General features: G+C 38.6%; 1 protein-coding gene across 1 annotated transcript in view; it reads right to left on the bottom strand.

The window, feature by feature from the left end:
• WWC2 (WW and C2 domain containing 2) overlaps positions 1 to 12921 on the bottom strand; it is a 323966-nt gene that overhangs the window by 29125 nt on the left and 281920 nt on the right. The window contains exons 17-18 of the mRNA XM_006834501.1: positions 8169 to 8293; positions 2792 to 2990 (exon numbers count right to left, since the gene is read on the bottom strand). Of these exons, the coding sequence (XP_006834564.1) occupies positions 2792 to 2990; positions 8169 to 8293 (324 nt within the window). The remainder of the gene's footprint in view (positions 1 to 2791; positions 2991 to 8168; positions 8294 to 12921) is intronic.

Raw genomic sequence — 12921 nt, 5'->3', positions numbered from 1 at the left:
TGACTGCTGCTTCCATGAGTGTTGATAGTTGATCCAAGAAGAATGAAGTCCTTGACAACTTCAATCTTTTCTCCATTGATAAGAATGTTGTTTATTGGCCCAGTGGTGAGGATTTCTGTTTCTTTATATTGAGATGTAATCCATACTGAAGGTTGTGCTCTTTGATCTTCATCAGTAAATGTTTTAAGTCCTCTTCGCTTTCAGTAAGTTTAGCTCATCATTAAACAAGCCTGGTCAGCAGTGGACTGCTAACCAGAAGGTTGGTGGTTCCAAATCCTTGGAAACTCCACACAGCGTCACTATGAATTGGAACTGACTCTATGGCACTTAACAACCAACATCATTCAACTTTTTGATTAGGTTTTTTTTTTTTTTTTTCAGAATAAATGACAAATGATAAAAGTAATTAAATGTAAGAAAATTAAAATACACTAAAGTTGTAGATTCAAACAGAATACAAGGCAAACATACATATGTTCTCTTTTTTAGGGGCCGCTGAGTTGGTTCCAACTCATAGCAACTCTACACAAACTGAACGAAACACTGCCAGGTCCTGCGCCATTCGCACATTTGTTATAGCTGAGCCCACTGGTGGCAGCCACTGTGTCAACCCATCTTGTTGTGTGGGAGGGTCTTTCTGTTTTCCACTGGCCCATCACATGATGTCCTTTTCTATTGATTGGTCCCTCCTGATAACATGTCCAAACGTACAAGGGACAAAGCCCTGACAATCTCACTTCTAAGGCGCTTTCTGTCTGTACTTCTTCCAAGACAGATTTGTTTGTTCTTTAGGCAGTCTGTGGCACGTTCAATATTCTTGGCTAACACCACAATTCAAATGCATCCACATTCTTCTCCAGTATTCCTTCCTTATTCATTGTCCAGCTGCCACATACATATGACGCAACAGAAAATAGCATAAAGCACCTTAGTATAAGATTTGGAGGAGTGGCTGGTGGTTTTAACTAGTGAACTTGCAGTTATTATGCTTATCCTACAGCACCACACCAGGACTTCATTTTTTTTAATGTTTATTGTGAATTATGTGATTGTTTACATGGGAGAACACTAGCTTTATAGTCATCCAATTGTATATCGTTTCATTGTTATGGTTGCATCCATTTTTGCCCACAGAATCCTTTACTGTTGCAACTTTAAGCTTAGATTTTTTTTTTTTTCCCCTTCAGTTCTTTTTGAAGAATGCTGAGTGTGTTCTTCCGTTTTGCTTTTCTAACTCCATGTCTTTGCACATTTCATTACAGTACTTGACTTTGTCTTCTCAAGCTGCCAGTTGAAATTTTCTGTTCAGCTCTTGTACTTCATCATTTTTTCCAGTAGCTTTACCTACTCTATATTCATTCATGAACAAGTTTCATCGTCTCTTCTGACATCTACTTTAGTTTTTTCTTAGTTTCTTGTCTTTTTAATAACTTTTTGCTTTCTTAATGTATGATGTTCTTGATGTCATCCCACAACTCCTCTAGTCTTTGTTCAGTGCATAAAATCTGTTCTTGAGATGGTTTCTAAATTCAGGCAGCATTTATTCAAGGTTGTATTTTGGTTCTTGTGGACTTTTTAAAATTTTCTTCAGCTTCAGCCTGAAGTAGTATATGAGCAATTGATCACCTGTTCCATAGTACACCCCTAGCCTATTTTGCATGATGATATTGAACTTCTTCCATCATTTCCTCCCACATATAGTAGTCAATTTGATTCCTATGTATTCCATCTGATGAGGTCCATGTGTATGTTGTTGTTAAGTGCCATTGAGTCGGTTCCGACCCATAGTGACCCTCAACAGGGTTTCCGAGGCTGTAAATCTTTACAGGAGCAGAAAGCCTCATCTTTCTCCCGCGGAGCAGCTGGTAGTTTCGAACTGCTGACCTTGCGGTTTGCAGCCCGATTGGTAACCACTACGCTACCATGTGTATGGTCACCATTAATATTGTTGAAAAAAGGTATTTGCAATAAAGAAGTCATTGGTCTTATGAAATTTCATCATCAGATCTCCAGCATCATTTATAATCATATATATATATATATGAATGTACAATTGCTGTGAAGCTGAGTTTATTTTTATTAGCTCTTTGGAAATGCAACAAAATAATAAAATTAAAATAATAAAAGAAAGTTTCTCAAAATACAAACTCAGCAAGCACAGGCAGATGTCTATTCTGATATTATCATTTGGCCTGATTCCAAACCTGCCTTGCTTTGTAAAAAGAAGTCCTCAGAACGGGAACTTTCTAAATTCTAGTACCACCATTTCAAGAGTGTCATCAATCTCAAAGATTAAAAATGCACTCCCTAATTTGGAAATGGAAACCTCCACATATCACTGGCTCAACTACCAAAGTTAACTGCTTAAAATCTGGGTTGGTACCTATGCCTAACCCATCATCTGCTACCTTCTAGAAGAGATTTAAGTGCCACATTACCATCTGACCAAAATGAACTTTGAGTGTTTATTGTTCATGATTTTAAACTCTAACATTTATGGAAATTTGCAAAATAATTTGATGAATATTCATAGAACATTTACAGAGATCTAAAGCAGCATTATTCCTCTTATATATAATTAAAGATTTAACAATTTGGGTGCATTTAAGATTTTTAAGATTTTCAAGCATTTATAATGCTTCTTAGCACCCATTAGCATAACTGCATTTCACAATCAGCTTTTGTAACAGAAACCTAATTCAGAATTATACCCAAATCTACAAACAACCAGTTCCTTAAACTATATCGTTCCTATAGACATGAATAGGAGTATACACTTGAAAATAATCACCAGGGTGGGTATTCCAGCAGGTTGCTGACTTCTAAGGTCTTTGGCATAGTCATTTTCATTCCTATTCTTGTCTTCCTTCATTTCAGACACACCAGGACTTGAATTTATATCTTCTGGATAGCTACTATCCTCTGACAAAGTAACTTCAGACTCTTCTTCAGTCACAATTTCATCAGAGGCTTCTCTTAGCCTTGTTAACCTGTGGTTAAATGAAACAACAAAACAAAATGTATTATTAATTAGGTCAATCAGGTGAGCTCCATTAAGAAAAGTATAACTAAGGCATGGCCATACCCATTATCTGGGAAGTAGCTAACAGACTCGATGTATAATGATTTCAAGGCATTCCCCTGGTTAGAACTTTTAACCCAAAGGTCTCATTCTCACTTTATTATCTGGTATAACCTACAGCAAACCCAACATAATTTAGCATTGGCAAAGTTAAAATCATGAAATGTGACCTCATTTTGAGAGGCTACAATAAAAATATTCCAATAATCCACATATAAAGTTAAAATACTGATGCTCACTATGGTGCAAATTGGTATTAGTTGTCCATGTACTATAAAATTAATCATACAACAGAACAGAATGACTCTCAATCACGAGTGGATAGGGACACTAGGATTAATAATACCCATTTATTGATAATACCTATTTATTACAGTAAGGGTTGTTGTTAAGTGTTGTTAAGTTGGTTCCAACTCACAGTGACTCTGCAGAGTTTTTGAGGCTTTAAATCTTACTTTTGAAGTATCAGTAGAGTCCTGGTGTGGTGCGACAGGATAATGTGCTAGACTGCAAGGTCAGTTTGAACTGCAAGGCTGACTGTTCAGACCTAACAACTGCTCCTTGTAAACCCTATACAGGGTTGTTATGGGTTGGAACTGACTTGAGGGCACTTAACAATAACAACTGAAGTATTTGTTGCTGTTGTTAAGTGCCATAGAGTTGGTACCAACTCATAGCAACCCTATGCACAACAGAATGAAACACTGCCCGGTCCTGGGCCAATCTCACAACTGTTGCCACGTTTGAGCCCATTGATGCTGCCACTTTGATAATCCATCTCGCTGGCGATCTCCCTCTTTTTCTCTGACCCTCCACCTTACCAAACATGATATCCTTCTCCAGCAACTGGTACCTCCTGGCAATATGTCCAACGTATAAGAGATGAAGTGTGGCCATCCTGGCTTCCAAGGAGCACTCTGACTGCACTTCTTCCAAGACAGATCTATTGGTTCTTTTGGCATCCCATGACACTTTCAATATTCTCCTCCAATACCAAAACTCAAAAGCATCAACTCTTCTATGGTCTTCCAGCTTTTGCATGCATATGAGGTTATTGAAAATAACATAGCTTGCTTGGATCAGGTGCACCTTAGTCTTCAAGCTGACATCTCTGTTCTTCAACACTTTAAAAAGGTCTTGTGCAACAGATTTGCCTAATGCAATACGTCATTTGATTTCTTGACAGCTGCTTCCATGAGTGTTGATAGTTGATCCAAGAAGAATGATGTTCTTGACAACTTCAATCTTTTCTCCATTGATAACAATGTTGTTTATTGGTCCAGTGGTGAGGATTTGTGTTTTCTTTACATTGAGATGCAATATATACTGAAGGCTGTGGTCTTTGATCTTCATCAGTAAGTATTTTAAGTCTTCTTTACTTTCAGCAAGGAAGGTTGTATCATCTGCAAATTGCAGGTTGTTAATGAAGTCTTCCTCCAATCCTGATGCCATGTTTTTCTTCATATAACCCATATATCAGATGATACCATCTTAACAAAATTCCTGGCACGGACTTAGGCCACATTACAAGTGGTGCTCCAGATTATAAATATGGTTTATATTCTACATAAGCCATATTTACAAGGAAATTGTCCAAGAGCAAAGATATCAGTTTGAGGACTAAAGTGTGCCTGATGCAAACCAAGGTATTTTCAATGGCCTCAGGAGCTCTGGTAGCCTAGTGGTTAAGAATCAGGCTGCAAACTTCAAGGTCAGCAGTTCGAAACTACCAGCTGTTCTGCGGGAGAAATATGAGGCTTTCTGCTCCTGTAAAGATTTACAGCCTTGGAAATGCTGCACAGGATCGCTATGAGTGGGAACCGACTCCATTGCACTTAATAAAAACAACATATGCATATGAAAAATAGATGATGAACAAGGGGAAAATGTAGAAAAATTGATGATCCATTTGAGCTATCCTGTTATGGAAGCATACTGAAAATATCATGAAGTGCCAGAAGAACAAATCTGTATTGGAAGAAGTATAGCCAGAATGTCTCTCATATTTTGGACATGTTATTAGGAGGGACCTGGACTCCTACTGTGGCAATGTAGGATCAGCATTGGACTGCGAATCACAAGGTTGGCAGTTAAACACACCAGCTGCTCTCCTATACAGGGTTGCTATGAGTTGGAACCTGCCGGGGACTTGCCTCGACATAGTTGTGTTGTTCACGAGTGTTTGGTTCACGAGGAGAGGAGATTCAGCGGCGATACATATAGCAAAAGAGACACAGAGACGCAAAGAGAGAGACAAAGAGACACTCCAAGATCAGAGTGAATGCTGGACTGGCATCAGGCAGATCCTGCATTGCAAACATCTCAGCCATGAAGGCCGTAATATCCTGCATAGTAAACATCTTAGCTAAACAGGCAGTATGGCTGCAAGGCTGGACTGTACCCCTTGCATGCTGTAACACATGCCTTGCCAGTCGTAATGCACCTGGATTCGTTCTGTGCCTTCCTTTTATTTAGGGGAGGTACTTTACACAAAGCTAGGAGGGGACTAAGACAAAATATAGCTGTCTATCTTTATTTTTCCAGACATTCAGGCAACTTTACATCATACTTTGCAGGTTCGAATGAATCTCACAACCGCAACTTGGTTTCTCAAGCTTAATTAACATACCTTTTAGCACCTAGCCTCAAATGGAGGGAGGAAAGGGAGGATCCGGAGGATCCCTACTGTATCGCTGCCCAGCCCAGGTTCTTCAGGAAAAGAGGCGTCTGGGTGAATAGGCAGCACCTGGAAACACTTTAGGGAGGGCATTCCTATTGTCCTTGGAACAGACCAGGGAGCCACGCAATTTACCCTGAATGAATTCTCTGAGGGAAGAACTTTGCCTGTTTAGAATTTTACAGTCTTGACTTTTAGGAAAATATTACATTTATCTGTGTATATCAAGGGCTTCATGTCTGCATCTAATAAAAATAATTTGTGATTAACTTGCCAGGTGGCTAGATCTGTTACACTTGGGCCTATAGGGCCTCGGACCTCTGACCAGGCCTTCACGGTCTGCAACAGGAACCAGTAACTAATTCAACAGCACTTAACAACAACAATCAGGAGGGACCAGTCCTTGGAGAAGGGCATTATGTTTGGAAAGTAGAGGGTCAGCTAAAAAGAGGAACACCCCCAACAAGATGGATTGGCACTGTGGTGGTATCTATGGACTCAAGCATAACAACAACTGTGTGGATGGTGCAAGACCAGGCAGTGTTTCGTTCCATTGTGCATGGGGTCACTATGAGCTGCAACTGACTTGAAGGCACCTAACAACAGCAGCAAAATACCAGAAGGGAACATGGTGGCTCTGTACGATTAGCACTGGATTACGAACCACACGGTCAGCAGTTCAAGCCCACCAGCCACTCCATGGGAGAATGAAGAGGCTTTCTGCTCCCACACACATTTAAAAAGCCTTGAAACCCTATACAGGTCACTGTGAGTCAGAATTGACTTGACAGCACTTCACAACAACAAAAAAGTGGCAGGACATTGTGGGATAGCTCATGTTTTGTTGTGTTTTCATGCTCTTCAAAAAGAAACATGTTTCCCACTGATAACTAAGAACTTTGTGATTGGTGACATACAGACAACTTGGTACAGAAAAGTTATTACATGTCTAGCTATGAAACACTCACTAGGGGGAATGAGGAACATGACCCAGAAGTCCCTTTATATGCATACTAAGTATATTTTTTGAAATGTGTGTAAAACAAGTTGCATTTTATATGCAGTAGAGGGTGTAGAGGGTGTAGTATTTAAAGACACCATGACAAGCTTCATAATCACTCTCATACCTATTTGTTTTATAGTGCTCTGATGTGTATTTACTAAAAAGGGCTTCTGATAAGAGCAATGTATGTCTGTACCATTTTGTATCACAGCAGCAATAGTTTCTTCTACATGGCCACAATTGTATTAATGATGTTGTTGTTGTTGTAATGTCCCATGGAATCGATTCCGACTCATAGTGACCCTGTACAGGGTTTCTGAGGCTGTAAATTTTTTCAGGAACAGAATGCCCGCATCTTTCTCCTGCTGAACAGATGGTAGTTTTGAACTGCTGACCCTGAGGTTCACAGCCCGATTCGTAACCACTATGCTACCAGAGCTCCTGTATTAATGATATATACCTTGATATATAAGGAGCTCCGGTAGCGTAGTGGTTACGAATCGGGCTGCGAACCTTAAGGTCAGCAGTTTGAAACTACCAGCTGCTCCGCGGAAGAAAGATGAGGCTTTCTACTCCCGTAAAGATTTACACCCTCAGAAACCCTGTACAGGGTCGCTATGGGTCGGACCCGGCACAATGGCACTTAACAACAACAACAACAACCTTGATATATACTGAGTTTATAAAAAGTTATTATATAGCTATATACACATACACACAAGTGCATGCTATATGTGCTAAGAGAAACTCAAACATAACAGTATAAGAATCTGTATATACAAGTAGTTTATAAATATACTTCAAAAATAAACATTCACTAAAATGTTCTTTTTACAGAAAAATTGTGCGAACCAGGAAAGAAAGCTCTTTATACATGTATAAATCTGGACAAAGTTAAATAACTTTTTTCCTTCCTTTTTAAGGATGAGAAATGGATAAGAGGAGGCAACAGAAAAGAGTATGGAAGATGAAAGAGGAAATAGAGAAATAACTACTGAGAAGACATTCCCTCAATACCTGTTTTGATATTTCTACTAGTTTAAAGAAAAAGGGAGGCAGTCTTTTCATTTGTCAATGACTCTAAAACCACAAAGACTACAATACCATTCAAATTAGATAATTTAGACTTAAACAAAAAGCCCCTGAAAATAGTGTCACAAATTACTGAGGCAAGAGTAAAGAACCTTGTCAATACGTTAACTTTGCCCATTAATCTCGCCATTATCTTTTTCGACTTGCTGATGACCAAGGACAAACTTCCTCCTAGTCAACAACTTCCTGAGCCACATTGTTTTGCACAAGTCCAGAAAATAAGATATAACAATTTTCCCTGAAATATTTTTTTATGAGAAACTAAACACTACCCTCCTTGAATATTCAACAGCAAAAGGAAATAAAAGCTTTACCAATCGCCATCTGGAACCCTTGGCTCTTCTTCCAGCCCTGGTTCCTCCTCTTCTTCTTGTGCTAATTCTTGTTCCACCGCCAGCAGCTCTGCTGATGTTCTTGCAAGTAAGGCTGACACTGCATCCTGAAGAATGTAAAACATATAGCAATAAACATCACTGATTTCAAGTAATTATTTAAAAATTTATCAGATGGAAACTTATACTTCCAGTTGTGGAGGGGAAAAAATAAAAGTTTCCATCAGACCCAATCCTTCTGCTGAAAAAGCAAAATAAAAAGTAAAAGGCAGTAAACAAAATCCACCAGCTATTTTTAAGACAACTTGGAACAACAAAGGCTTTCAATACCAGAGGGCATGGGGAAGACAAATTCAATGAAGTAAGGCAGCCATCACTGCTGTTCTTTTCCATTGGAAGTATTGTTGCTGTTAAGTGCAGTCCAGTCAGTTCAGGGTTCCGACACATAGCGACACTGTATAGGGTTTTTGAGGAGCAGCTGGTAGGTTTGAACTGCTGCCCTGTGGTTTGCAGTTCAGTGCTGATTCTACGGCACCATACCAGGCGTCTATGTAGAGTGTGTTGTTGTTGTTAGGTGCCATTGAGTCAGTGCCGACTCACAGCAACCTCATGCACAGCAGAAAAAAACAAACCTGCCTGATCCTGGGCCAACCTCACTACTGTTGATAGTGGATCCAAGTAAAATGAAGTATTTGACAACTTCAATCTTTTCTCCATTTATCTTGATGTTATTTATTGGTCCAGTGATTAGGATTTTTGTTTTCCTCACACTGAGGTGCAACCCATACTGAAGACTGTGATCTTTGATCTTCATCAGTAAGCATTTTGAATCCTCTTTACTTTCAGCAAACAAGGCTGTATCATCTGCATATTGTGGTTGTTAGTGAGTCTTCCTCCAGTACTGATGCCATGTTCTTTTTCACATAATCCAGCTTCTTGGATTATTTGCTCAGCATACAAGTTGAATAAGTATAATGAAAGAATACAACTCTGGCACACATCTTTCCTGATTTTAAACCATTCAGTGCCCCCTTGATCTGTTTGAATTACTGCTTCTTGGCCTAGGTACAGGTTCCTCATGATCACAATTAAGTGTTCCTAATTACTCATTCTCTGCAATGTTGTTCACAGCTTGTCACGATCCACACAATTAACAACCTTTACATACTCAATAAAGCACAGGTGAAAACCTTTCTGGTATTCTCTGCTTTCAGCCAAGATCCATCTTACATTAGCCACAATATCCCTCATTCCATGTTCCTATCTGAATCTGGCTTGAACCTCTGGAAGCTCCCTGTTAACATAATGCTGTAGCATTACATTTAGAATTATCTTTAGCAAAATTTTACTTGCCTACGATATTAATGATATTGTCTGATGATTTCAACATTCTGTTGGGTCAACTCTCTTTGGAACGGGCACAAACATAGTATCTTCCAGTCAGTTGGCCAGGTAGTTATCTTTCAAATTTCTCAGAATAGATGAATGAGTGCCTCCAGTGCCACATAAGTTTGTTGAAAGATTTCAATTTGTATTCCATATATTCCCAGAGTTTTGTTCTTTGCCAATGCCTTCAGTGCACCTTGGGCTTTTTCCTTCAGTATCATTGGCTCTTGATCATAAGCTACCCCTTGAAACAGTTGAAAATCAACAATTTCCTTTTGGTACAGTAACTCTGTGTATTCCTCCTTTCATCTTTTTTTTTTTTTTAAATTGTGAATTATGTGATCGTTTATATGGGGGAACATTAGTTTTACATTCATCCTACCACACTTTCATTTCATTGCAATGATTACAATCCCCTCCATGCACCATCAAACAACCAAAGGGTACACCCCGCAAGCCTGCCCCCTGGCCATCAACACACAGACCCTCTCCCTCCCTGAGTGCAGAGTCCCCAGCTGTTCCATCTCTCCACATCTTCATCTCTGCCTCCATCTCTGGCATCACTGTTTTTCTGGGTAGGATCCCACACTCGCTCTTTTCCCTTGATGGTCCTGGGGACCTCTGCTCCTGGACTGCAAAATCAGCCACTCTCCATTTGTTACAAAATGTCTTCCTTTACATTTCCAACCCTCACAGTCAGTCCTGATAGCAATCATTTACTACTGAACCACAAGAGTCTTATCCCCATCTCCTTTCATCAGCCCCACCCAGACAGATTGGATACTACTCAGCAGAGATTCTACCTTCTTCTGCACCCTCTGGATTTAGGCTCCCTCTTGAAAGCTTGTAAGCCAGTCACTTCTTTACTTTGTAGCCCCCTCCCCTTTTGGGGTGGTCAATGTCTAAGTTTCCCATCCTGTTGACCCTTCCTTCCATCTTCTTTTGATTCTTTCTGCATCATTCATAATATTTTGCCCAAAGAATCTTTCAGTTATTACAGGCCAAGGCTTGATTTTTTTCTTCAGTTCTTCCAGCTTGAGAAATGCTGAGCATATTCGTCCCTTTTGGTTTTCTAACTCCAGGTCTTCGCACATTTCATTATAATATTTGACTCTGTCTTCTGAAGCTGCCCTTCAAATTTTTATATTCAGTTCTTTTACTTCATTTCTTCCATTTGTTTTAGCATCTGCACACTGGAGAGCAAGTTTGAGTCTTGTGACATCCATTTTGGTCTTTTACTTCTTTCCGCCTTCTTAATGACCTTTTGTTTTCTTCGTGTATTATGCTCTTGATGACAGTTTGTCTTCCTTTTGTCTTCAATTCATTAAATTTGTATTTAAAATACTGGTGACACAACTTCCAGAATCACAGCAATGCAGAAGCCACCACAGTATGAAAAATTTACAAACTGACAAAGCCATGGTTCCTAGGGAGATAAAAATTGGAATTCAGGTCCCTCAAGTAATCTAGGTGATTTGCTGATATTGTAGTCTACCTGCCTGAAGAATATTAAATCTCTGGTAGAGAAAGGCACCAGCCACAGCCTCTATAATTCCGCATGCATAATATTCAACATTCCATTGGAAACAGTATCTAAAACCCAAAAGAAAAGAGACACAAAAGAAAATAGACAAGAGATGCAGACCCACAGTTAATAGGGAAGATGTTTAAAACGTTACAATTAATATGTTTAAGGAAACATGAAAAGATGGAGAAGAACAAAGAAAAAACACATTAAGTACATTACAGTGAAACTGATAATAATAATTAAAAAAAGTATAGGAAACCTTAAAGGCAGTGAGAGAAAAAAAGATAAAGAATTAAGACTGACCTCCAGCATCTCAACAGAATCAATTAAAGCCAAAAGACAAAGGAACTATATCTTTAATGTGTTCAAAGTAATTAACTGCCCACATGGAATTCTGTATGCAGCAAAACTGTCCTTCACAAATTAAACTGAAATAAAGACATCCAATTTTGCTGCTGTTAAGTGCCATTAAGTTGATTCCAACTCATAGCAATCCTGCATAGGGTTTCCAAGGAATGGCTGGTGAATTTGAACCACTAATCTTGTGGTGACACATCTTAAATGAAAGTACTCAGAGAAGTTAAAAGTAAAAAGATAAACCATGCAAACACCAATCAAAAAAAGATACATAGTAGACTTTAATATAAGAAGTATTACTAGAAATAGTGACATAATGATAAAGATGCAGTTCAGCAGGAAGATAAAACACAATGCTAAATTTACATTCACCTAATAATAGGCTCAAAATATATAAAGCAAAACTAACAGAACTGAAAACAATGTCTGTATATATTGTTGTTAAGTGCCATCAAGTTGGTTCCAACTCATAGTGACCATGTATATTGTTTCCAAGGAGCGGTTGGTGAGCTTGAACCACCGACCTCACAGTTCAAACTGACCTTGCAGTTCAAACCGACCTTGCAGTCCAGCACATTAACCCATAGCATCATACCAGGGACTCTGTCTTGTATATATATAGGTATATGAAAAGATAACAAGATAATAAATAAAAGTATGCCAAAATTGTAAGTAAAACAGGCAAATTTTGTGAAAAATATAACTTAGTAAAACTGATGTGAGAAAAGAAAATCAGAACAGCTTACAACTAATCAAGAAATTGAATCTGTAATTAACAAGCATATCATCAGACCTTTGCAACTGGGATTCCATGAGCAAATTAAGCCTCAGGCACCTATTATACGTAAAGAATTAAATTCTCACGTACTAGCCTAGAATAGTGTAAGCTATGTACCATCCTAGAGAGAATTAAGAAAACAGTAATTCAAATAATTTTTTGTAGGGCTTTAATTCACTCACAGAATCACTGTTGAGAAAGGCTGCTTTCCGCAAAGAATACTACATGCTTATTTGGTGCATTCTCCCAATAATTTAAGAAAGAAATAATACACATATTATAAACACCTCTGCAGAGATTTCTAAACAGAAATTACTTTTCAAGTTTATATTGCGAGATAACCAAAATCTTGATACCAAAACATGACAAATATATTACAAGAAAAGAAAATTAAAAACTAATCTCTCTCAGACATTGGCTACCTAAAATGAGGGGGCAATAAAGGCACGAAGTGACTGGCTTACAAGGTTTCAAGAGGTAGTTTAGTTTAAGAGTATGGGGGGAAAGAAATAGTCCCCACTGAATAGCTGTCATCTTGTCTAGATGGGTCTGGTGAAAAGATATGGGGATAAGATTCGTAAGATTCAATAGTGAATAACTGTTATCATGACTAATTGCGACTGTCACAATTGTAAAGGTAGAAGATTTGTAACAAAAAAAGGGGAGTGGTTAATCTTACAGTCCAG

This window comes from Chrysochloris asiatica, unplaced genomic scaffold (assembly GCF_000296735.1).
Source record: "Chrysochloris asiatica unplaced genomic scaffold, ChrAsi1.0 scaffold00011, whole genome shotgun sequence".
Lineage (NCBI taxonomy): Eukaryota > Metazoa > Chordata > Mammalia > Afrosoricida > Chrysochloridae > Chrysochloris > Chrysochloris asiatica.
Note: the sequence above shows the minus strand (reverse complement) of the source record. Positions and strands in the feature narration are given on the sequence as shown.